Here is a 24,524-nt window from a genome sequence, read left to right on the forward strand (position 1 = left end):
CAGCGGTATTAAAGTGCAAGTGCAAATAATGGGAATTAAACAGTGGCAAGGCTTCAAATCTGTTTCCATTTGGAAGGTGAAAATAAAAAGAGACAGAAAGAAGAGCATGAAGCAGGCAGCCCCAACACAAAGGGTGAGTTGAAAACCAAGGGAGCTTTTGCTCTATCTGCTTTGGCTGTTTAAAAAATTGGACTTGTATATCTGCAGCTGTCCCCATATAACAAATCCAGTTTTATTCCAGTCTTTTAGGGTTTCTCTCAGGAAATTGTCCATTAATAAAGAAACCATGGAGAATTTCCGTTAAAATGTGTTCTGTATTCTGAAGCAGAATTTTCATAATGCCGTCCCAGAAATCACAGACTGCATTTGAACAAGATTTTCAGTGAATTAGGAGCAAGAAAACTTTTCTCGTTTATTTATTGAGCTGTAGGAATTGCAGTATCACAGCAACTCATAGTGCCCATTTGGAAATTCTTATCGGGTACACAGGAGTCATACTCATTTCATTGATGATGAGTAAATATTGTTAAGATCAGACTTTTAGAGAAATGTCAGTATTTAAAGATGCAGATTAACACTCAGTCTGATCTACTGCAGAATGCAGGACTGTTAAATGCTAGCCAGGACAACAGCAAGTGTTTTGGTGGGTCTAGATATCTTACTGATCTGATTTGTCAGAAGATCAAAACAAACATCTGAATGAGCAAAGTAAGAACCTGGAAGTCTGAGTCACTTAGCTGCAAGAAGGAGCAGCCCAACACATTGCTCTTGTCAATTTAAAAAGTTTAATGTCTCACCTCTTTCTACTCCAGATCTGAATATGGTCCTGGTCTCTTGAATTCTTGTGTTTTCTTTTTATTAAATGAGTTCCCTTACAACGCCTCAGATTTTCTTGTAATCATGTAATTTTAGAATCATAGAATCCACTGAGCTGGAAGAGACCCATTTGGATCATGGAGTTCAGCTCCTGGCCCTGTGCAGGACACCCAGGAGTCACAGGATGTACATGAGAACATTGTCCAAATGCTTCCAGAGCTCTGTCAGGCTGTGACCACTTCTCTGGGGAGCCTGTTCCAGTGCCCAACCACCCTCTGGGTGAATAACCTTTTCCTGATATCCAACCTAAACCTCCCCTGACTCAGCTTCATCCTTCTTCATCTTCTTTTCTCTCAGTTGCTTTCTCTCCCTTTCTTCGGTGGAACCCCTTCCTTTATTTTTTCTGGTAGTCCAGTGTGCAGGCTGATCAAGATGTGTGCACTGGGACTTGGCTGTGCCACAGAGAAATACTGCCTGCCAAAAACCTCCCTTGTCCTCCCTTCTGGTTAGTTTTGCTGCTTTAATAAGCTTGTTCATAAAACATTTAAGGTTGCTCTTGTTATTTTTAGGTTTATCTTCCCCTTTCGCCTATCTTTTATGGGACAGACAGCATTCTTTGCTTCTCCGATTCCTCCCTCCTTTGATCTCCCTACTGTAAAATGGGGCAGCTTAATTAAGTGAAATGTTTCACTTTATGGTTTTATTTTCCTCAGAAAGCCTCCTACACCTCCTGTTACTTACCAACCTGTTTTCCACAACATGAATCACCTTCCAGCTTGTAACAGCCTTTTGCAATGTTGCAAACCTTGTCACCTTTCCTCATGTTGGAGGTCAGCAGAGAATTGCAAAGTGCCACCTGCAAAGTCAAGTTCACTCATCCAGCTGGTCTCAGCTCAGCTAGTCTCAGATTAATGCTCAATTTTCTCAGCTTTTTCTATCAAGGGCACAGGTGTGTTAAATGGAAAAGCAATACAAAGTGCTCAAGAAAAAACACTAGAACAAATCTTGCACAAACAATGGGATACAACCATTTAAAAAATAATAGGGGATTTAAAATTTTTGTTTGTTTTGTTTGTGCTTTTTGTTGCAGGGGAGGAGTGACTTTGATTCCATTTAAAATTGGCACTGTTTGTTTTTCTCCTGCAAACCTGATTTGTTCCCCTCACCCCAGCCTTCCTCCAGGCTCACTGAGGAGCTTCAAGGTTACTGTGAAAGTCTCCCCACTGAGTGTTCAGTCCTCCTGGCACTCATCTTGTAGAGAGCATTGAGGGATTTTGTAGACATTATAGACAAATACAGAATGGACTGTGAAGCTCTGATGAGTGTACAGAAAAGAAGCCAAGTGGTGTTTAGGCCTCACAGGAGCCTGAGTTTCATCTTCAGTGCCTTGGCTGTGTTGGAGATCCCCATTTAACACAGAAGTGAGAGGATGATGGTAGTTCCTCTATTTTATCTGCTGTTTGCTTAATGAATCAGTGATAACACAATTTATAAAGAGCCTGGAAGACTTGACAGTTGCTAGTTTTGGCTAAGATAAGAGATAATTAACCTGTGAAAAGTAAAACACCTTAAACATGAAGGAGCCAGGAGTTCCCAGGACAAGGGACACCTGCTCAAGGAGAGTAAGACATCTAATTCCCTGCTATGGGAGTGATTTAAGAAATACTTCACTCTTTTATGTTTCATACTGGATACTTCCAGTACTCACAAGAGTGACTTGCTGGCATGGTTCTCAGCTGTCCTTCTGAAATCCATAAAAATCCCCAGCCTGGCCATTATAAAAGCAAGCAGATGCCTACTTCACTCAATATAATCAATCTACCCTACCCTGTAGCTGCTTGAGTCTCGGTGTTCAGTGGGTCTCAGGATACATGTGACAAGACACTTTTAAACTGGGATTTTCAACACACTTGTAATAGAAACCCTTTTGAGGTTCCCAGGGAACAACATTCTCTTTTTAGTTTGTCAGGAGACACCAGCACTGCTGAACTTCAGATGCATCATTAATGAAAAGGATATGTGTTCACATACCTTGTAGCTGGATTCCCAAATAATTGCCACCATTTTAATAGGTGTTAGATCCAGCAGCTCTTACTGAATTCACTAGATGGTGTGAAGCACTATCCAGTTTGGCAAATTGGAGGTTTATTTAGGAGCCCAGCTTCTGGCACCAGCTTTTGAGAAACTTGGCCACGTTTCCCACATAATGTTAACACAGTCACACTGTATGTCTCAGCATTGTGTGAGATCCACACATCCAGCACTCTGCTAAGCTGCAAATTTAATAAGACAAGTGAAAAAAGGAAAAAAGCTTACAAATGTGTGGTGGTGTTAATTTAGTGTGTATTTGCTTTTATTTAAGAAAGCTTAGTCTTAACTTACCACTGTGTGACCACATTCATACAAATAACAGGTGAGGGAAGAGAAGGCATCTTTGTAGATCACGTGGGATCAGGACGTAGTCCAGAGTGATTACTGTCAAACTGAGCTCACACAGAAGGCATTTCAATAAATTTAAGTAACTATTGATTTTTCAAAAGGTTTATGCCCATAGAGTTTATACAGCAGTTGAATAGAGATGCCTTTAGCACTTCCAACTCTGTTTCTGTTGGGTTTGGGGGTGTTTGTTTGTTTTGGGTGGTTGTCTAGTTTTGTTTTATCCTTCTGACACATACATTTTATTCATTTTTTGTATTTATATATTATATTTTATATATTCATTATATTTCTGTCACATATATTTTTATCAATTTATTATTTATGGCAGCAAAGGCCTAAGCAACCTCTGAAGAATAGATTATATGGTGAACAAGCTTCTTGCAAAATTCCTATCTAGTGGTAGGATCTTGACTGATATCATTTGATTAATTTTTTTTTATATCAGCTATCTAGAAGAAGAGCATCAAATCTGAGCTGCTTGTTTAGAATTCTCTATCAGAAAGAGAAAGATAGGCTTCTGTGAGAAGAGAAGCTGCTCTTCTGTGCAGTTCACATACAGCCAAGATTAAAATCTAGATCACGTGAGATGAATCCCATCCCTACAGCAAAAGCTGAAGGTGCTGAGAGAGCACAGTGATAGTGTTATGAGAACTTTTATGAAGCCAGATTCTCTTGTAGTCCACATAAAACAACTCTGCCAATCTATTCCTGTGACATTTGATATAAAAGCTAATATCTTATTGTCCCCAGTGGGAGATGTCACGTATCTGAGACAGCATCTGGTGCTGATGATGTGAATAAATGAACTATGAACTGGGCAGAGAACCCGGTGCTGCTGTCATGAGACCTGCAACAGGATGTGAACTCACATTTTCAGACATGAAAGGTTGTTTCACTCACCCACTCGACCATCCTACATCCTACTGATTGCTAGGAAAGGAAGCACAAGTCTACAGGAATTGTTCTGCAATGATGGGTGGACACAGCTTTAAAAAACTGCCTGACAACTTTGCCAAAGGGTGGCCAAAATGACTTTCTGATTCCCCCTTCCATCCATCATGCCGCAGTGAGTGATGCCTCTGGAAATAACTCCCTTGGCCAAGGATAACAGTCACACCTGCCCAGCTGTTCTTGGTGGTCATGCTGTCTTAGGATAGGGTCCAAAGCCCACTGAAATCATTGGAAAAGACCCTGTTGACTGAAGCAGATCTCTGGATCAAACCCTTAGTCCTTATTTTTACTAAATTAACTATGCAAGCTGGCAAAGATTTTCCTGTATCGTGCATGGCAGGGCTTGGGCCTTTGGGATTACTGTAGCAGCTCTGTAGTTCCATATTGTCAGAAATTTTATCCCAGTGGTTTTCAGTAAGTGATGTCACTGCTCTCATCTTCCTCTGATGATGGATTTTTGGCAAAAATCTAGGAGATCTTTAAGACTGAAGGGGCTACTCCCATTTTTATTTTTCACATAGAAATGGGCTTCTGGAATTGAGTTGTTAATTGGTGAGCAGTCAGCACATTTCCAGCAGATGCAGGTGATCACTCTGAGTAATGAGTGAGAGCATAACCACAGAAAAGGAACATACGGGGAAAATCAACCTGTAGTCCACTGTGAGGGGGAAGAGAGTTACTGCATGGTTGGGAAGCTGAAGAGGTGAATTTGTTTCTCATCCTTTACAGAATAAATTAATGCAAAACTCTGATTCAAAGACAATTAAAGTTATCACGTTTCTCTCTATTTTTCCCAAAAAACTTTTGTTCAACACAAAGGTAAACATAATTTTCTAATCCCAAAGCCTACTTTGGGATTAAAGGTAAACATTTTTTAATCCCAAAGCCTACTTTTTGTCCCAAAGTCCTATTTGTTTGTGAAATTATATTACTGATCTTGTTCTCTTCAAAAGCCAAGCTGAATACAGCCCACTGCAAGAATGTAGCCTTACAAAGACTGTGTAAAAACACAGCAGAAAGCAGAATGTGGGAGAGGATACCCAGCAAGCCAGAGGGTGAAGTTCTTACAGGGCTGCTGGCACAAACCCCCTAGGAGTAGCTCCCTGCAATATCTGTTTCCAGTGGAACTGGTTTTTTCAACAGGACTTTCCTTTTCTTCTTTCTTGCTTTTATTCAACTGTATCTTCAAGGAATGTCTTTTGGGTGGTTATCACATGACAGTGCAACCCTTTTTTTTTCTTTTTCTTGTCTATTCTTTCAGAGCCATAAATGGAATTGTCCAATGAAACAAAAATGATTGTGTGATGGAATTTATCTTCATTAAAATTGGCACAGGTTTACTGTCCACGGGGAAATTGCCAAAAGCTATTAGGTGATCCAGGGGCTTAAAATGTTTTTCAATCAATTATTTCAGATCCATTATGAAGATGGGGATGCAGAGACTTAACTCCCACAGTCTGAAATGGCACTAAGTGAATGGACACTTGCACCAAGTCTGTTAGCTGTCTAGATAGCCATAACAATCAGTTCAAGCAAGGAATGGAAATAGGCTGCAGACTCTCAAATCACTGGGGTTGCAGCTCTGTTAACTAAAAGCAGAGGTCAGGTTCAAGTGCAGACCCCTGGTTAGTCATTTGTTTAATGTTAAGATGGGCTTTTCTGCAGTTTAGGCATTCTCCAAGTGTCACCTTCGCTGTGGCAGTGCTGTAGCAGCATTTGGGGTCTAAAATAGACCAGGAGTTGACCCCAACAGAAATTTCAGATGTGGCCATAGATGTGGTTGTATAACATCAGCTGATCTGTGCTTTGCTGGCCTGTTTTGTTTCTGAATATGCAGATAGTCTCAGATACTTCTGTGAAGCTTTTCCCTCAGTCAGAAATTAGTGTTTAGTTGCTACTCTACCTTACATGGTGGAAGAAATCCTAACCACAAGCCCTTAACTGGCACCATAGATTCAATACATGTCAAACTGGGTAACTGGGAATGTGAACTAAAGTCTTCTCTGTCAAAAATTGCTATGAAGGAGAACTGTGGAGCAACCTCACCACGAATCTTAACTTACTCTTGACAGAATACAGAGGTATTAGCACATCACATTTCTTTCTTCACAGGCTGTGTTAGAGCTCCACCTGGCAGTAAATACAGGGATTGCATCATTAAAAACAGTATTAAAGAAGCAATGAATAGTTCATATGTGAAAAGTTGTCACCAACTGTAATAATGTGTCCAGTTCATCTTACCCAGAATTTTAATTCCCTAGTAACACATCTAGATGCATCCAGATTCAAAACAGAAGTTTTCTCAGGCTTGGATTTGAGACTGATTGTAAAAGAAGGGACAGAAAAGAGATGCAAACAGTTGTGGAAAGAAAGCAAAGATAGGTGATGAGAGATTGTGGGTCACCAAAATAAGCCACCTTGCACATATGTACTTGGGCTTACCCCAAAAGGCTCAGAAGGGAAAAATCTGAAGGAGGTGAAGAGGTAGGTTTGTGAGTGGTCTTCAGGCAAGATGTGTTGGAACCAACTTTGTGTAAGCAAAAGAAACAGGTGGAGTGACCAGTTTGTCAGCAGGGGTCTGATAGAGATGGGAGTGAACCCCAGCATGAAGAAGTGTCTGAAGGAGCAGAAGAGGATGAGACTCTGCTGTTAAAAGCTAGAGAAAAGGATGCTGCAGCAGCTAAGCCATGGGCCTGAGTGTCAGCTCAGTGAATGAGTAAGGAAGTAAATTTTGAGAAATAATGAGACACAGGGATTTTCTGATGTCTGGACAATACACCTTTTTTGGAAAAAAATAAATGTGATGTGTAGGAAGTACAGTTCACTGAAAAGGAATTTATTTCAGGCCATATACAGGGAAAAGCTGTGGCCTCTGATTTCAGGCCAAAAGCAGAAACTCAGGCAGCTTTGGAAAAAGGAACAGAAACACTAAAAGCAGGAAAACCTTTAGATGCTGCACTTCGAGTACGTGCGCTCCTCCCGCAGCAGCCACGGGAGGGCAGCCCAGGCTTGCTGTTGGCTCTGCTCTGGTACTAAACAGTAAATTTAGCTGTGCTGCTAGCACGGTTAAAGCGAATCCTACAGAGCAGGTCAGGTCTCCTTTCCTCTGTTTGTCTCTTTAAAATACCAAACGTGGTGTTACGGCTGTGAGTGTGGCAGGGAACAAGGAAGTAAAATTCTCTGCACCCTTACTCAGCCCATCATTAGGATTTCTCTGGTTTTAAAGCAATTCTTTCAAAAAATGAGGTATTGGTGACCAAGTGCTGCTTTGTGATGAGAAGAACCACTCAAAAATACGATCATTACCAGCTTTGGAAATGTTATGGAGGAAAACTTGATTTCTACTTGTACTTCTTCCCTAAAATTCCTCTCATCTCCTTGTTCTGTGTCATGCAGTGTCCCAGCAAAACCTACGACCCGCTCATAAAGTCCACCAGGGACTTCCCTGACGAGGTGATCAGCTTCATCCGGCGGCACCCGCTGATGCACAAGGCCGTGTACCCGGTGACAGGCGCGCCCGTGTTCACGCGCATCAACGTGGACTATCGCCTCACGCAGATCGTGGTGGACCATGTCATGGCAGAGGATGGCCAGTACGATGTCATTTTCCTAGGGACAGGTATGAGAGAGAGCTTCCGGCATCGTTCTGCAAAATCCCGTCCTTTTAGAGTGCCTTTAGTCCAGTAGGTCCTGAATAAACTCTAGATTAACATCTTTTTTCTATGCATACAGCTTCAGGGAGCATGTAGGTGCTCCTGGTTCTGATCCAGCTCTCCTTGCAAATGCTTAAATTAAATTAATTTGTCAGTTCAGGATATTACTGCTGTTGGGATTTAAATGCCTCCTGCTGCCTGGGTGATAAACCATTTAGGGGTCAGAGTACCTGAACTTCCTTACCCTCCAAGTGCTACCTGTCTTTACATTACATGGTAGTCTCACATCCTGCTGAAAGCACATCAATAAAACTATTAAAAGTAAAAGAAATTACCTTGATAGCTTCAAGGAGCATTTCCTATTATCAATAGTGACATGATGCTTCAGCATTTTATCTCATGTGATGCTGAACAGTTAAAGATATCAAATTGAGCCTAAGGCAACAGTTCCACTCAACTAATTTTAAAGATACAAATTAGCAACATGATAGCTCCAAATGTGACAACCAGGATTGAACAGAGAGAGGTTAAGCTGTTCTGTCAGGGAAAAAACTGCTTTGCTGTTTTTCTATGGATAATTATTTATCTATTTACATTTTTATAATAGATAAATGCCTTAAGGAAAAGGCCTAGTTTTCCCATAGTAATTAAATTTAGAATCACTGGATGAGTCACCCTACAGCAAGGTATGCTAAGGGATATGAATATATCTATTCATAACATTTCTGAAGTAATAATCTACCACATTACTCCACTGGGATTTTTTGTTCTTATTTCATAATCCAAAATTGTCTCACTCTCATTCTGTATAGGTATTACAAAGCACTTTCCACTGGTAGATCTGAGTGCTTTAGTAAGGAGGTCATTGCCATTATCCCCCACTCAGAAAAGGTGAAACTGAGGTACACAGAGGTGGCAAGGTTTATCCAAGTGCGTTGGATGAACTACTGCCATGAGCTGCAGGGAAATTAAGATTTCACTTTGAATCCCACCCCACTGCTATTGGATTGCCCAACATTTTATCTGGCTTGTGAGCAAATTTTGTCATATAGCACAATTTGATATGTGTGGGTATTCTGAAGTAACTGGAGGAAAGGAGTGAATTGTCAGAGAGCATCATCTCTTGTAACGTGGGTTGTCTCAGCCTTGAAGAGTTTTCTACTTGTGTTACCCCACACAGGAGTCTGGAGATAGCTTTCAAAACTTTTATGTCTTTCTGCAAAATTGGTTTCACAACCCTTGTCTTCCAAAGCCAGAGAATGTCATGGACCCTCTGTGGTCCCAAGTTAGTACAGTGGTGTCCGAGAAAAAAGCACAGTTTCATTAAAAAAGACCATTAAAGTGCTGTTTGCTCCCCCACTGGCTGAGAAGGCTGGGGATGAGCTTTAGGCATGATGATGATTAAAATCCTTGTTTTTTTCTGAGAGCAATATTAATATAGTCAACAAAGTAAAAGGAACTCCTTCCCAAACTGTGTGATGCCTAGGATTTGGGAATGCTCACTGCAACTTACTTTCCTTGTGATAAGAGTGAGAAGAAATAATTTGAAATTTAGCTGTCTGAGAGGATGAGTTCACTTGTAAAAATGTACGAAATATTCTTTAAGTGGCTGTAGAGACTGCTTTCATGTGTTTGGTGTCCTCCATTTTAAAGTTTTTTGTAGAAATAAAATTATATTGAGAGACCAGCAATTGAATACTCCGAGGTTAACTGTTCCTACCTGGCACTAAGAGAAACACTTCAAGTGTAAGTAGTCAGGTTTAGAGGTGTCAAGACCAGCAAGTACCATGCAGTCACTAGATGGCACTCCACAATATGCAGACATTTATTTTTCTGCAATGCCTTCTTTAAAAGTGAGTTTTCTTTTCTGTAAGTGCATGGTTTTCTTCTGTTTTATCCTCTAAACTCATTGTAAGGAAAGAAATTAACTCAAAGATAAAATTTCAATTATATAGAGAAACTGAATAGGGATATAACAAATAACCCTGGAGATGCTGAGCAGCAGAAGATCAGTAGCTTATTATATGTTTGAATGTACACAGCCAACTTGTACATGTGCAGACTTTGGCAATTATGTCAAACAAACTCTGGGAAAAAACCTCTAATTCATAAGGCAAACTGTAATAATTTTACTTTGATTGGTAATATGAACTTCAGTAGCTTGGGAAAAGAAGAATGAAAATCTCATTCTTTCCCTTATCATGTATTATTTTTCATTATTTCAGTGCTATGCGTAGAGCTTAGGGCTAAGCTGCACTGCATCATTCCCACATCCCAGCACCCAACCCACATCCCCTGAGCAGTTTCTGAGCTCTTTTTAAGGCCATTCAAGGTTCACTAATGTGTAATGCTCTGACATGAAATGAGCAGCTATTTTTTTCACCAAGCAAGAATCCAGGTTAAAATTGATGAATGGATTTAACTTAAAAAAATTCTCTAGATGACTCAAAAGAAGTAATGAATGAATTAAGATTTTGATGATGAATGAAGTTGGGTTCTTAAGAAAAAATCCTTAAATTAAAAAATAAATTTTAAAAGTGCATTGCTTCACTCATTGCATTAAAATGAAGTTTACTTCTGATTAAGGAGCTATACTGGAAACAAATGAATTCTGTAAAAAAGAGGAAATAATTTTCTGCCAATTTAATCCCCTGAGCCAGTTCTCTTTGGGGTCAGGTGGGCCCCAGTTCTGGCTCAGGGAAATGTGCAGAAGCTTGTAGCTGGCAGCATGGACATGCTGGTCTGTGTGTGTTTGTGCAGCAGGAGAGCTGGACCATCCCTGCAGGAGCAGCCTGTGACGGTGCGGGCTCAGCCATACAGTGAAACCATAAATGCACTGTATGGAGAGAGCTCTGCAGGCAGCAGGGGATGCAGTGGGGATAGACATGGTTGGGAAGCAGCATCCCTTGGGGATTAGCTCTATCTACAGGGCAGGAAATGGAGTGGCCCACACCTATTGAAACATTCCTGAGGGTTTTACATGAGGCACATTTGTTTCAGATGTAGGCACAGTCCTGAAGGTTGTGAGTATCACAAAGGAGAAGTGGACCAAGGAGGAGGTGGTCCTGGAAGAGCTGCAGATATTCAAGGTAAGCATTAATAGCCACAACATCAATTAAATATTATTCAGGGGACTTGGTGGCCCAAACTGACGTTGTCTGTCTGGTTGTTTGTTTACTGGAACTTGTTCAAGTTTCCAGAGGGACACTATGTAAATTTTTAAATGCCTTAGTATTCTTTGGGCAAGTCAATTGAAAAATGTCCAAAACCAAACAGACCGTGATTTTTCAAACCCGTAGAAAGTGTCATTTAGCCTGCTTTTTTGTAGTTTGAAATCTTATTATGAGTCCACATTTTTTATTATTTATACATATTAAAATAGTAGTATTCTATTTTTAATGTAACATTTTCTATGGCCCAATTGGCATTGACAGTATTCTAGGTACAATCATAATTTTTAAAAGACAAGCACACAAAATTCCATGGGTGCAGAGAAATCCTTTCAAATACCAACACTGGGAATTGAAAGCATAAGAAAAATAAAAAAGAAGTTAGTTTTGATTATCAGTGTGCCTTTATTTATTGGTGAAGACTGACTCAGTATTTTTGACTATTTTGATTTGGTTATTCTGTAACTGGAACCCTGCTAACACCAATGAACTTCTTCATAAATACAGCTTGTGAAAAGCCCAAGATTCTTTTTGTTGCACAGGAACAATTTCTGACTAACTTTAGTGCTGGTAAAGGAGCTGACATCAACATACTTTTAGATCAGAAAATTGGAAATCTTTGTCTTCCCTACTGATTTTCTTTTTCCATTTATTAGTTTCTTCTTAGTTCTTTGCATTCTCACTTCGCTTTCTTCTCATGCTGCACAGCTCTTCTTCAGTTTTCACTTTGCTTTTCCATCAAAGTTTGTCTGCATCCACAGCATTTTGATTAATTTCCACATATCCTCTCTGCTGTGTGCTGTCCAGCCCAAATTGTTGTCCATACTGAATAAATGAATTGGAAACTTTTCCAAGTGTAAGCACAGGATCATTAACAATTATTTCAAAGAGTTCATTTCTTCATATGCCTTTTGATATGTCATGTGTATGATGCAACTTTGATTTAAAGGATCTCTATGTCTTCTTCCCACTGTCTTGGACACCAATTATAAATATCACTCAGAAAATGCCAAGGTTACTCAGTGGCCTGCCAAATAATGAGCAGTTCCAGTATGTGCACCAATTTGCTGCATTCTTAAAACATAACATCAAGGGAAAATGGGCCATATCATATTTAAAACAAAAAAGAGGTCATTTTTTTCTACTCAGTAGACATTCCTTCACATTTTTATTGGTAATGTTTATGACTGCTACCTCCATGTTTTTGAGTCCAGAAAATTGAAGGGGGTAATGGCTGAAAAAATGTGCTTTATTTCCTCAAACTGCATTAATATGAAACAATGGGCTTAGATTAATCTTCTGTTGGGTGGTGGCTAATACCCTGAGCTTTGTGCTGTTCTTACATCAGTTACAGGCAAAAATTTCACTGTTTCTCATAGCCATGAAATATATCCTAGTGCAGAGATCTGCCTATGTATCCCTTTAATGGCAACTAAGCCTTTCAAATAGTGCTTAATATGAGCTAAAGTTGATGTAAAGGCTCATTGCCCAGGATGGAGTAGATAGCAAACGCTGAGAAGCTAATTGCCTCTTTCCAGCTGGGGAAATTGATGGGAGTTCTTTTGGACAGCATGAATTTCTTGATTTTCTATTGTTTGGAGGTTTTTTTTCATATTTGTTTAAACCATGCAAACGAACCTGTAATTTTATTTGCCTATAGTTGTGCTTATTGTTAAGTTTTGCTCTCTTTTTCACTAAGAGCAGGGAATTTGTAAACTAATACACTTTGCTGTTTTATTTTTCAGCATCCTTCAGTTATCTCGACCATGGAGATTTCTCAGAAACAGGTAATCATAATCTTGTTTAACTACTGGAGGATATGGGGTGCTCTGAACACCTATTTTCAGGTGACACCTGTTGCTTAGTGTCCAAGCTTTCCATGGATGGCTCTTAAAATGTAACTGGAAGGAAGGAGATATGTTTAAAATTGTTTCCCTGCCTAATTCCTACTTGCTTACAAACAGTAATTTGTGTACCCAAGCTGGTAATTATTCAGGGAAACAAATCTTTAGTCATATGGTAGTGGGATTTGTAAGCGAAGCCAATGCACATTCTTTTTCCAGCCTCCAGAAATACTTGTCTCTTTACAATCTAGCAATAAATTATTATTACTATTTTTGTTTTTATTTTTATTAGTAGTCAGGAGAGATCAGGGCCTCACTGTGCTAAAATTTGTATGCACACAACCAGTCCCCCTCCTCTAAAGTTGCAGCCTGAATCTGGGTGGTCCAACCCTGGCAGCGCAGGGGCTGGTCCCAGCACGGTGTCTCCTGATGGGAAAGGATTTTATGGCAGCTCCAAGCTCGGGGATGGCTCCTTGCATGTTCAGGAGGCAGTGTGACACCATATCCACCCTTCCCTGACCCACAGAAGTGGCCAGAGCAGCTCTGGCACAACACGGCTCGCTCACACGGGAGGAGGCATTTTGGCTTTCAGGCACGCACAGCCCAGCTGGGTCCCATCTCCCATGAAAAAAGGTGGCAGGCCAGATGGAAGTGCTGCATGAGCCAGCTCCAGCTTGGACCACCCTTGGCTCCACAGCGACCCACTCACACACTGGGGAGAGGGCAGTAACATTATCCCCGTCCCACCTCAGGATCAGAAGCAGAACATGAGGTTTATTCACACAAGGTCACCCCTAGTTCCCAGATTGTTAACATCATGACTATCCAGCCCTTGCTATAAATGTGTTATTAAGCCATTCTTTCCGTGGTTTGGTTCTGATCTTTTACTGCAGCACACATCTAAAGGTGTGAGGGTGTTGAGTGCTGGTGTCTTTCCAGGACTGCAGTCCCCTTTCCTCTCTGCTGGGATGGATGGGCACTGGCCAATTCACACTGAGCCCTGAGAAACATTTCACACTAAAGGAGGAATTTTTTCCCTTGTTTTACAAAATCTGGGATAAGGTTAAAAGTCTGTAACTGTGGCACTGAAAAGGGAACTTTTTACACTGGCTACTTGGAGAACACTTCTAATTAATTCGCTTTGCCTGATTTGCAGCAACAATTGTACATTGGTTCCAGGGATGGATTGGTTCAGCTCTCTCTGCACAGATGTCACACGTATGGGAAGGCTTGTGCAGACTGCTGCCTTGCCAGAGACCCATACTGTGCCTGGGATGGAAACTCTTGTTCCAGATATGCCCCCACTTCTAAAAGGTAAGAAAAAACCACGATGTGCTGTAAAAGATCTTGCTGCTTGCAAGAATTTTAGATGTTCCAATTCATAACTTGTTGCCTTTTTACTTAGCATATCATTTGCCTTAAAATGTGATCATACTCTGGCCATGTTTCACATTTCTGCTCGAAGAGCTGTGAAGACAACATAGCTTTGTTTAAGTGTGTGTGACAGTAACTTGGCTATGGCAGCTAAGATCATAAATCCATCACTTTCCTTTTTTATGCTGAATGCTTTAAGTCACAAGATGCTCAGATGGAGGTCCAGGTTGTGGCTAACTCTGCCCAAGAGGCAAGAGCCTCTCTTAAGCTTCTGACTTTTTCAGAGTAGTTAGAAAGCAGAGTTTAACATAGCATCCCAGAGTGGTCAATAATAAAATATATTTAATTCCCTGACCTAACCCAACAATTGTATTTGTGGTCTAGCCATGAGAGGGAGACAGAGATTTAAGTACCATGATTTAACCACATTGGCAGCAGTCTTTCCACAGTGAAAGAAGCTTCATCTGAATTTTCTGTACCCATCAGCTAGGACAACACCTTGGATCTGGATGGAGGGAGAGCACACTGCAGGGTCTAGCAGTGCCTAAGCTGCTGGATGTGTCTCCTGAAGTTTTTGGCTGATTTAGCTGGAACCAGAGTTCTTCACAGCCTCTTTATTCTGCTTTGGACAAGGTCCTCCTGACAGTAATTCTTGCAGTGGGGTTGCAGTTATAGCTCAGGCTCTGGAATGACATTTTCTACCTTAGGGGTCACAGGGCTGGGTCCTGAGCCATTGAAGTTAATGACTCATAAGTTATCATGTCATGGTGTCAAGAAACTTTATGTGTTCTCCCTCATAGCCAAAGCAAACTAAATTCAGAGAAGCATAAAAGCAAGGAGAAAAGCAAGTGTTCAGGCTCACTGCAAAGTTAGTGACACATGAGGCTTGCTGAAGTCTGGGGTGGGCTGGGACACAGAGATGGATGGTCCATGCTTTTTAACAGATGTGCAGCTTGGAGGGAAGGCCAAAAGTCTGTGTCTCCAAAACAAAGGATGGGTGACTGGCCCTGGGAATCCTGCAGCAGATCAGTTACTTGAATGTTTTCCTTCTGCGCTGAAGGCTGTGCTTCCAGCATGTCTGCAGCTTTTGCTCAGTGAACACATCAGCCTTAGCAACCTGCTCTCCTTCCGAGGCCGTGCTCTGCACATGGGAGGTCCCACTGCTGCTGCTTGTGAGGAGAGAACCAGTTCTTTCCTGGGTCTCCAGTTCTTCTACTGAAAAATTGAAAAAGTTTCCATTCTTTTCCTTAGCTCTTGTGGAATAAATGCAGTCATACACAGAGGAAGATTTTACTCTTTTTTTAGTGCTATTACACTGAAATGACAATAAATCACGGTGAGTTCATGTAACACACCCAGAGACTGGTGGACAAGTTAGTAGATGGTCTCAGGCCATGGTCTTATGTTTTTTCTGTCCATTTAGATGAAAGACAACAAGATTTGTCAATTGTTTTTTAATAAACTAAAACACATGCTCTTCTCTCTTCATTTTAATAATTGGTTTATCAGTCAGTATTATCTTGGGCTAATACTGAGCTTAATTTTGAATAACACCTGTTGAATTTCAGATCTTTTTCATGATCTACAATGTGAAATATTTTTGCTATTTGCAACACAGTCTACCCCACCATTAGACCTGTGCTCCTAAAGCAAGTTTAGACACTTTCTGTCACTGCTTTACACACTCTTTATTTTAGGCAGATATTTTTCTCTTGCTTTTTCTCTTTTCCCTCCCAGTGGTTTTCCCAAATCACAGGCTCTTCTCTTGATGTCAGTTATACAAATCTCTCTAGGCCACATGCTGCTTTGAGGGTGAGACTGGTTTTAGTTAAGACTGTAATTGTCAGCAGTAGGATGGGAGCGATGCAAGTCCACATCTGCTGAGCTCCTCTGTATTTTGTTGTTGCATTCCAGCAATTATGTCTGAAGTGTTACAAGTTTGCATGCTCTTCCCATAGGCGAGCCAGAAGGCAGGATGTCAAGTATGGAGACCCAGTTGCACAGTGCTGGGATGTGGAAGACAGTGAGTATTTTTCACCTTTCTTGCTCTTTTGTTGCTTAGGCAGCAGATTTTGCTGTGACTGTCCCTGTCTCCAAAAACTAGCTAAGCTCAACAGAACAGTTGCCTTTGCCACACTTCATATCCATTAGCCCTCACACAGTTAAATTTTCAGAGGTGGAGCTGGTAAGGGACAGCCAGCATGGGATGTCACCCTTGCATCTCTTATGGGCGACCCTTCACACCAGGCAGGGAGATGTGCCCCTCATGCCAAAACATCACACATGTCCCTGAAGGTCACTAATGGGGTGTGCATGATGTTCCATCCAGAAACAGGGCAGCAAATCCCACAAGGAAGCTTGCAGGGTTGGGTGAGGAACATGCCATCTCCCCTCTGCTGCTTGACACTGGCCCAAAGACTGAGCTGCAGCTGCCAAACCAGCCCCTTCCCCTTCCCACAGCTGCTTAAATACTCCTGTTATTAACAAGAACCCCCTTCCCCCTGCCTGCTTCCCCCTCCCTTTCCCACACCCTCTTTTCAGATGCCAAAGGGTCTGGCTGCTCCTCTGGCATCTGCAGCCCTTCTCTCTCAGCAAGCGCTGTCAGTGTGAAACCCTGCGGTTACACAGCAATCCCTGTGGCAGCACAAAATAAATGAATAGCATTCAAACCCAAGCTTGGCTTTGTCTGGGGTTCTTCTAGCTGCTTATTAAAGTGAACAATCCAGACAAAACAGTATTGATTGTATCACCACGTTGAACATTGGCTTTGGGACAAGCCACCCCTTCCCATTGATCTCCGCTTATCCCGTGCTGCTGCGGTGCTGGGTCCCTGCTGCAGACCTCAGTGGGAGGCAGTGCAGAAATCAGAGCTGCTTGCCATGGGATCAAAGTCTCAAGTCTGTTGCACAGTCTAGAGGGCTCTGACTGTACATGTGTGCTTGCAGACATAGTTAAAAAGTCAGGGTAGGATCTCATTTCCATCAAAGTCAGCGACAAAACTCCTGTTCATCCCAAGGGCCAGAATTTCCCTGCTAGCTGCTTGCCACGACTCTCCAAACACTGATATCTGAGACTGTGCAAAGCTCAAGGTTATAGAAACCCTAGCAGAAAGGCTGACACTGTCACATTTTCCTGGAAGGATAAAGAGATACTTGAAGAGTTAGCTTTATTAGACAAATCTACAGTCTTGTAGCACAGAAATTGGTATTAATTCTTTGCCTTGACATGGTGCCACCAAATAGCAATTTTATCCACCTGGGAGTGACTTCTATGTGCCACAAACCCATGAAGCTGACCTTTGTCCCTCCAGGCTCTTGGCCTATTTAGGCCATTTGTGATAATCAGTAATATTATGGTCCCCAAACTTTCTTAAATCCACTGCTCCACTGTGTGAGATTCTCTCCCAGAGACTTTGTTGGCTGAATGAAGTTTTTTGGCTCTACCTAAATCTTAGTGGCACGGGGAAATGATGCAGAGAGCTTGAATTTCTATAGATCTCATACAGGTAGTTGTTATATTGAAAGCATGATCCAAAATTGTTTTAATTCTGATGTGGAGCTAACTTTTGATTCAGGAGATGCCACTATTTTCACCTTCCTTTCTGTTATTCACAGGGCATAAGAAACAGCTTTAGTCTCTTGCTAAGGTAGATAAGACAGAGATAAGACAGACTAGAAGAAAAAATGAAGATGCAGTGATTAGAAATTATTTGCTCAGATTTACAGAAGACCAAGAAAGGACTTCAGATTTCCTCATGGCTCCTTCAGTGTCTGTTCTGAAACTACAGAGCATTTCAAAATACACTGAAGGGAAGCAACCTTCAGTTTACTCTAGCTCTGTGACTCCTTTGGGTGACCAAATCAGACCATACAATCCAACTTAACAGGTTTAGCTCAGGTTTAGTAGATGCATTACTTAAAGAAAAAATACAGGTCAGCTTTTAAATTCCTCATAGGTGAAAGCCCCAAGTTTAAAATGGAGCAAGCTCATGATACAGATTTTATTGACCTCCTTAAAAACCAGTTGCACTGAAGGAAGGTTAGCAGCTGCCTCTAAATCCTCATAGTTATAGTTTAAGCTAAAAGTTAAGTTTCCTTTTGCATTTTTATAATTCACTCACTCTTATAGCATCTGTTCTGAATCAGGCTGTTTTCCCATTGCTTTAAAAAGCAGGTCAGGGTTAATCTCCTGTACCATGTTTGCTTTCCAGGCATTAGTCATGAAACTGCTGATGAAAAGGTGATTTTTGGCATTGAATTTAATTCCACTTTTCTGGAATGTACTCCTAAGTCCCAGCAAGCCTCTATTAGGTGGTATGTTCAACGCTCTGGAGAAGAACATCGAGAAGAGGTAAGTTATAATCATCAAGGCAGGTTTCCTCCACAGAGAATTCAGCTGAGCACTGAGAGGCAGGAGTTAATGGGGCCAGTCAATGTTTTACTTTTCCCTGCCTCACCTTAGGTATCACATAGCATTCTGCTATCACCATTTGGGGCATGCAGAGGGGAAGAGAGAAGCCATTTGCACTGTATCATAAGCAGATTTTGATATTTATTTTGACTTAACCTGGCCATCCTATTAAAAATTAAAAGAGAGATAATATAGATAAATATAGAGAGATAATAATCTCTATAAATATTTAGAGATAATATAGATAAATGATTAAAAAGTCAAAGTTTTGTTTTGTCCAATAATTAACTCATCTGCCTCTTTAGGTAAAAGTATGTTCAAAACCTTATGTTTCAGTAAAGTCCCAGCTCTATTTAGTGTCTGATTGCTTTCCCTTACCATGTTGAGCAGTGTAGCTAAGAATTGCATGTATGGTTTGCTGCTTCTCTCCATCTCTCCCCAGAGGAGGAATGGTGTGTGGTTAAAAGGCTTTTTATTTGCTTTTTTTCTTGTTAGTGGAGTCTGAGATTTTTGCTTAAATGGCATTTAGAGAATTCAGGTTAAGGATTGCTCCTTGCATCTGGTGTAGAAAGCAGTGAGATTTGTGTTGGCCCTTAATTCCTTTGGGATGGAGCTTTGGGGTCCTCACTGATGGAGAAGCTCTGGGGAAGCCTCCAGGTTGCTGCAAACCCCCTGCACAATTTCCTGATGATTCCTCTCTGAGCTAGTGACAAAGGGGCTCTCCAACATGACTGAAAGGTCAATGTGCTGGGATTGGTTTGGACTGGGTTTGTGAGTGAGCTTCAAACCTCAGGAGTTTCATAGCCTTTCTCTTACACGAGTGATTTTGTGTCTGAGGCCAAGTCCTGCTGTGATGGCAGCCATGGCAACAGGGAGGGAGAAGGGAAATGAACTGCTCTTTCAAAGGATCTGGTCCCAGGTGCTAGATATGCTTTTCTGTTAGATGTTCATCCAAGACAAAAATTAGTTTAAATGACAGGAACTATCAAACATACAACTGGTGTTCCACTCTTGGTGATAATTCGTCCTATGAGACTTCCTGAGTGCAGAGGACGTGCTGGTCCTTTCCAAAGGCTGGGGAATTGCAGGCCAGGGCAGGTGTCTGGGAGGGAATCACCTCTGGCTGAGATGTGACTCATGGTACTCACCCCAAGGTTGCAACCCCAATTATGTCATGGCCCAGAAAGCCAGAGTTAGGGGATACTTCTGATTTTCTACCAGAGGAAACAAAAACCTACAATAATAATGTATATTGACTGTAACACTCCAGTACTTTTAATTTAATCCGCTTCTCTTACACATGTTTTGGATTGACAAAACTTTTTTCCTCTGCTGGGGGAAAAAAGCATAATTAACTTTTGAGCAGGTGCATTAACACCAAAAGAAAGAGATTGCTACTTTGAAATACTACCCGTAACCCCCATTATAGCCTGTATGTGGAAAAAAAAAAAAAGGAAAGCCTTCTGATCAAATGGCCAAGAACACTCAGCCACAGGAGGTTGAAGTGCACACCCACCTAGAAGTGTATTGGCATTTAAAGACCTACAGTCATTGATTTTACTGAAATGGAATTACCTTTACTCTCCTGTACAGGAGATTCAGTGCTCACCTTCCCTAAGGCAGCAGTTTGTAAATGCACTCACATATTTGATCAGGGAAACAAGTAAAGTATTTTCTTAATTATTACTGTGTATTTAAGACTAATTTTAAAGTAAATTTAAGCAGATAGTTAACAGGTTTCTGACTTGGGGGGCAGGGGAGAGGGGGTGTTTCTTCTTGTTGTTTTTCTTTGCTTTTGTGTGGTTTTCTTTCTTTTTTTTATGAATGAGAAGTCAAGTTTTGAGAAGACTCAATCTTTTTAAAAAGAATGTATTGCAACTATACCATGAGCTATAAACTTTGCATAAAGGAGCCAGTTCCCTGTGAAGAATGTTGTATTTCTATATCATAAGAGATTACACTTTCAAGACTTAAAAGCCTCTTTTGAAGAGCTGCTTTTGAGTCTTTATCTGTGTCAATTTAAGGAAAAAGATATTATCAGTTGATTTGCTCATAAATCACAGGTTCAGCTAGGCCTCTGAAGGTCATGGAACCAAGCTCAAGCTGTCTTTCTTGTTTGATCATAGAACAAACTGCAGGTGAAACCAACTTTTGAGCAAATTTACAGCAGGCTAACATGTATAGCATAGCCTAAATATAGGCTATACTCTTTCTTGATACACATTGTATTTCCAGGAGGTTTGTTGTGGCACTGGCCTGGCCCCTCCTGTTCTGATCCAAGTGCCCCTTACCCAGGCCTGGTGATGTCCAAATACTGCAGGACTGCCCAGCATGCCGAGGATGTGCACGTTGGGAGGGATTTAGGGAATGTGTGCACATGTGTGGTGGCATTAGAAGCCCCAGCAAGCACACAGAATTCATCTTTGCACATTAACAGCAATGTTTACTGGGCTGGCTCTGTGTAAACAGTCTGACATCTGTTTGCATGAGAAAAGTAAATCTTTCCTAAAAAGCTGGATTAACCTCTGAGGCAAATTTAGTAGAAAATTTGAAGGAGAAATGTGCACAGATTTTCTACAATATGAATGTTAAAAGTAGGCAAAGAGCTTTTTGTCACATGTTGTGCCTTAATCCACAGCAGTGCCTCTGTGATCTAGTTTTGGTAAAAATCAGCTCTTGGGATGGTTTTGGGTTTTTTTGGTTGGGGTTTTGGGGGTTTTTTTGGTTGTTTGGTTTTTTCAGTCTGAAGATAATAGCCCATAGGAATGCATATGCACACATTGATGGTTAGAGGATAAGGTCACTTAAAGACAGTGTATAGATATTAGTTCTGCTTGAAGCTTGCCAGAAAATTCTAATAATAACAATTTATAGTATTTTGACCCAGCTTAGTTTCAGGATCCTAAGAAATTGAATTCCTGAAAAAACTCTGTTTGCTTATATTATATTGGTAGGCATAATTTCTAGAAGAAACAAAAAAAAAGAAACTTTTTGTTGACTTTTTTAGATAACTATATTAATATAGAAATTACATGTTTTCAAATGCAGAAACTTAAATTCCTAAGTAATTTATGGATCCCTAAATGATTGACCAGATCTGTAGAGATGCTGAACAATCATTCCTTCTATTTGATGGAATAAGGGTGAAATGGTTAAAATGTTAATCCCTTAATAATTTGCAGATCCAGTAATTGAGGTTTCCAGGTTTTCTAACTTGACTTTCCAGTGAAAATGAGTTCCTCAGTATAAAAACCTGATTGCACACCTTCCTAGAAAATCCGAAGAGCAGAGTAATTGACTTTCTTTTCAAAGTACTTCAGTTTGACAAAAATACCATATGTGACAGAAACACTGAGGTCATACTTAATGTATAGCTTGATCTTTGCTCAACCAATGCATTACCATAACTTTTCCCATTACAATTATATTTTCTGCTCTCTCTGTCTCCCTTCCTGCAGCAGATTTCTCAAATAACACTGTGCATTCTTTTGGTGCATGTCTCAGCAGTGTAACTTATTGTGATGACGATACCATGCTTTGCAAATGACTCCACGCACCTGGAACTTAGGTTACGGACTTTTAGTTCCAGGGCTGGAGCTGTAATGTCTCAGCAAGTCTTTAAACTTGGCTTTACAAAGAGATGGCTTTGCACTGTCCCGGACATGCACTGCAGCTTCCTGAGGGAAGGGAAAGGGCAAAATCCAGACTAGATGGGAAGCATTTGGCCCAGCAGGATGTCCCCGACATTTCACCCTTGAGGTCATGGTTCAGAATGTGACTTCCAGGCAGAGCAACCTGCAGGGAGGGACAGGATCTCCTGTGGCACAGAAGCTGTCACCAGGTCATTTTGCTGCCAGTGGGAGTACATTTCCCTGTAGTTTAGGGCTGTTTTAAGGTCAGGAGTCAAATATCTAGTGCTTTTGTGGTTAGCGTTGCTCACGCAATTGATCATGTTTGTTCCTGTGCGTGCAGCGTTACTCACTAGGATGACAGGGAGTGTTTCAGTGCCTGGAGTTCATAAAAAACTCTGGGGACGTCATCTGTTCGTAGTGTCTTGAACTGCTGGAGCTCTCTGAAGCTTTAAACAGATACTAATTATTTCTCAGAAAAGCTCCTGTGTTATTTTATGTATATAATAAGCATCAGGACTGCAAAAAGAAAATGTGTGGCTCCCTACAAAGGCATTAGTTCTGGTGCCTCGTTGCTCTGAAAAGCTTCAGCCCCTCTGCTTTAGGCTGCACTTCACCCTCAGTCCCCTGTGGCGCCTGATCTGCCAAGCTGCCACCTCAGCAGCAGGGGACAGAACAAACCATATGGTCTAAAGGGACAAAATAGGTGCAGATCACTTTAACTTTCTTCTTTCTGCTCTGCTTAGACCTGGTGGTGAAAATAAATCCACCAAAATGCCTGGGGACGTTCCAGGTTCTCCTTCAGCAATTCTCATCCTTTCCACATCCCTGCCCCACAGCTCAGACTGTGTTTTCCTGATGGACCAAACTTAAGGACCAGCTGCTATTTTTTTGGTAGATACAAGAGCTGGACCCACTTTTGTGCAGGACATTGCAAGGCACAACGTTGTGACCTAGCTCCCCCATCAGAGCAGGGAGGTGTTGTTTCATTCCACATTTTAGGCATTTTTTTCAATTTATTCAAGAGATAAGTTCCAGTATCTTTTTGCATCTGGAGGTTTTTGCATCATTATGGCAACTTTGTTACAAACATCTAGCAGAATCATAAGAAAAAAAGCCACAGATTCAGTGCCAGCCCTGAAATCCAAAAGTTGGGTGATGGCCGAGTCAGGCACAGGACACACAGCAAGGACTGAATTTCCAGTAGTACCTTCTGTCAGGGGAGTGTAATTCAGTGTTGGAATCTTTAGGTGAATGAAAAGAAGGTCAAGAGAGTTGGGAAAAAGAAAAATAAAAATATATATATTCTGCAGCCTAAGGACTACTTATCGTTCTCAAGCTTTCATACTTTTATTTTACTATATAACTCACTGCCTTTTTTTTCTTCTAATACCTTGAGTGTCTTAAGTAAGACTAATATTTTTGACAGTTTCATTGGGAAAGAAGAGAAGAAGTAACTTTGTACTGAGTGACATTTCTGATTTGATTTGGATATATTGGAGAAGTAATAGGATTGGAGGATTTTAAAGTTTAGTCTCAGAGTAAGAAGTAAACTTCACCTTGAAACTAATAGGAATCATGCGTGTCCATAATGCCATTTTACCAGCAACACATTCTTCATTTTTCCTGAGGCTGTTGGATTAATTAAAAGAAAGATGTTTTAAAAAAAATTAACTTTACAGCTGTGTTGTAGCTAAATTATTATTTTCCCATACAAGAGAAACAGTAATGTGTAACAATAATGTCAGAAAAACCCTAGAGTGATCTTTATTTCCAGTCAAACGATGAGGATGAAGAAAACAATAGAAAAACAAAGATGAATGTGAATTCTCTGCAAATGTTCCTCATTTTCTTTTCTCCCTCTCTCAATTTGTTCAGGGGTTGCAGCTAACCCATGATTAGTCCAGCTTTACCTCTAACATTTTTTCACATGTTGATTAATGAGGAAAGGCAGGCTTTGAAGCCACTTTCTTCTCCCAGACAGGTGCAGTGTTTTAACTGTGAAAGAGCTGACATGTGAATTATTTGTAAAGAGGGAGCTATCTAAACACATCATTAGCAAAGGACAAAAAGCATTGACCTAACCTGGTGCCACAGCACTTTCAAATCCTTGGTTGTTTTCCAACTTACTGATTGTTTAAAGATTTGCCATCATTATTGGCAGTATTTTTTTTTTCTTCATTGCTGAATTCAGATTGTGAAAATCAAGTGTTAGGTTTGCATGGAGTTCTTTTCCCT

The 24,524-nt window shown here is 40.8% G+C and overlaps 1 protein-coding gene across 2 annotated transcripts in view; it reads left to right on the plus strand.

Annotated features, from left to right (window-relative positions):
• The window catches only part of SEMA3D (semaphorin 3D), a 135,517-nt gene that overhangs the window by 104,092 nt on the left and 6,901 nt on the right, over positions 1-24,524 (plus strand). For both annotated transcript variants that reach the window (XM_054275505.1, XM_054275513.1), the window contains exons 12-17: positions 7,603-7,825; positions 10,860-10,948; positions 12,775-12,816; positions 14,030-14,187; positions 16,206-16,270; positions 18,458-18,597. In XM_054275505.1, coding sequence (XP_054131480.1) covers positions 7,603-7,825; positions 10,860-10,948; positions 12,775-12,816; positions 14,030-14,187; positions 16,206-16,270; positions 18,458-18,597 — 717 coding nt within the window. The remainder of the gene's footprint in view (positions 1-7,602; positions 7,826-10,859; positions 10,949-12,774; positions 12,817-14,029; positions 14,188-16,205; positions 16,271-18,457; positions 18,598-24,524) is intronic.

Source organism: Melozone crissalis, unplaced genomic scaffold (genome assembly GCF_028551555.1).
Source record: "Melozone crissalis strain CALT ecotype California unplaced genomic scaffold, PUWL_Pcris_2 ptg000004l_1, whole genome shotgun sequence".
Lineage (NCBI taxonomy): Eukaryota > Metazoa > Chordata > Aves > Passeriformes > Passerellidae > Melozone > Melozone crissalis.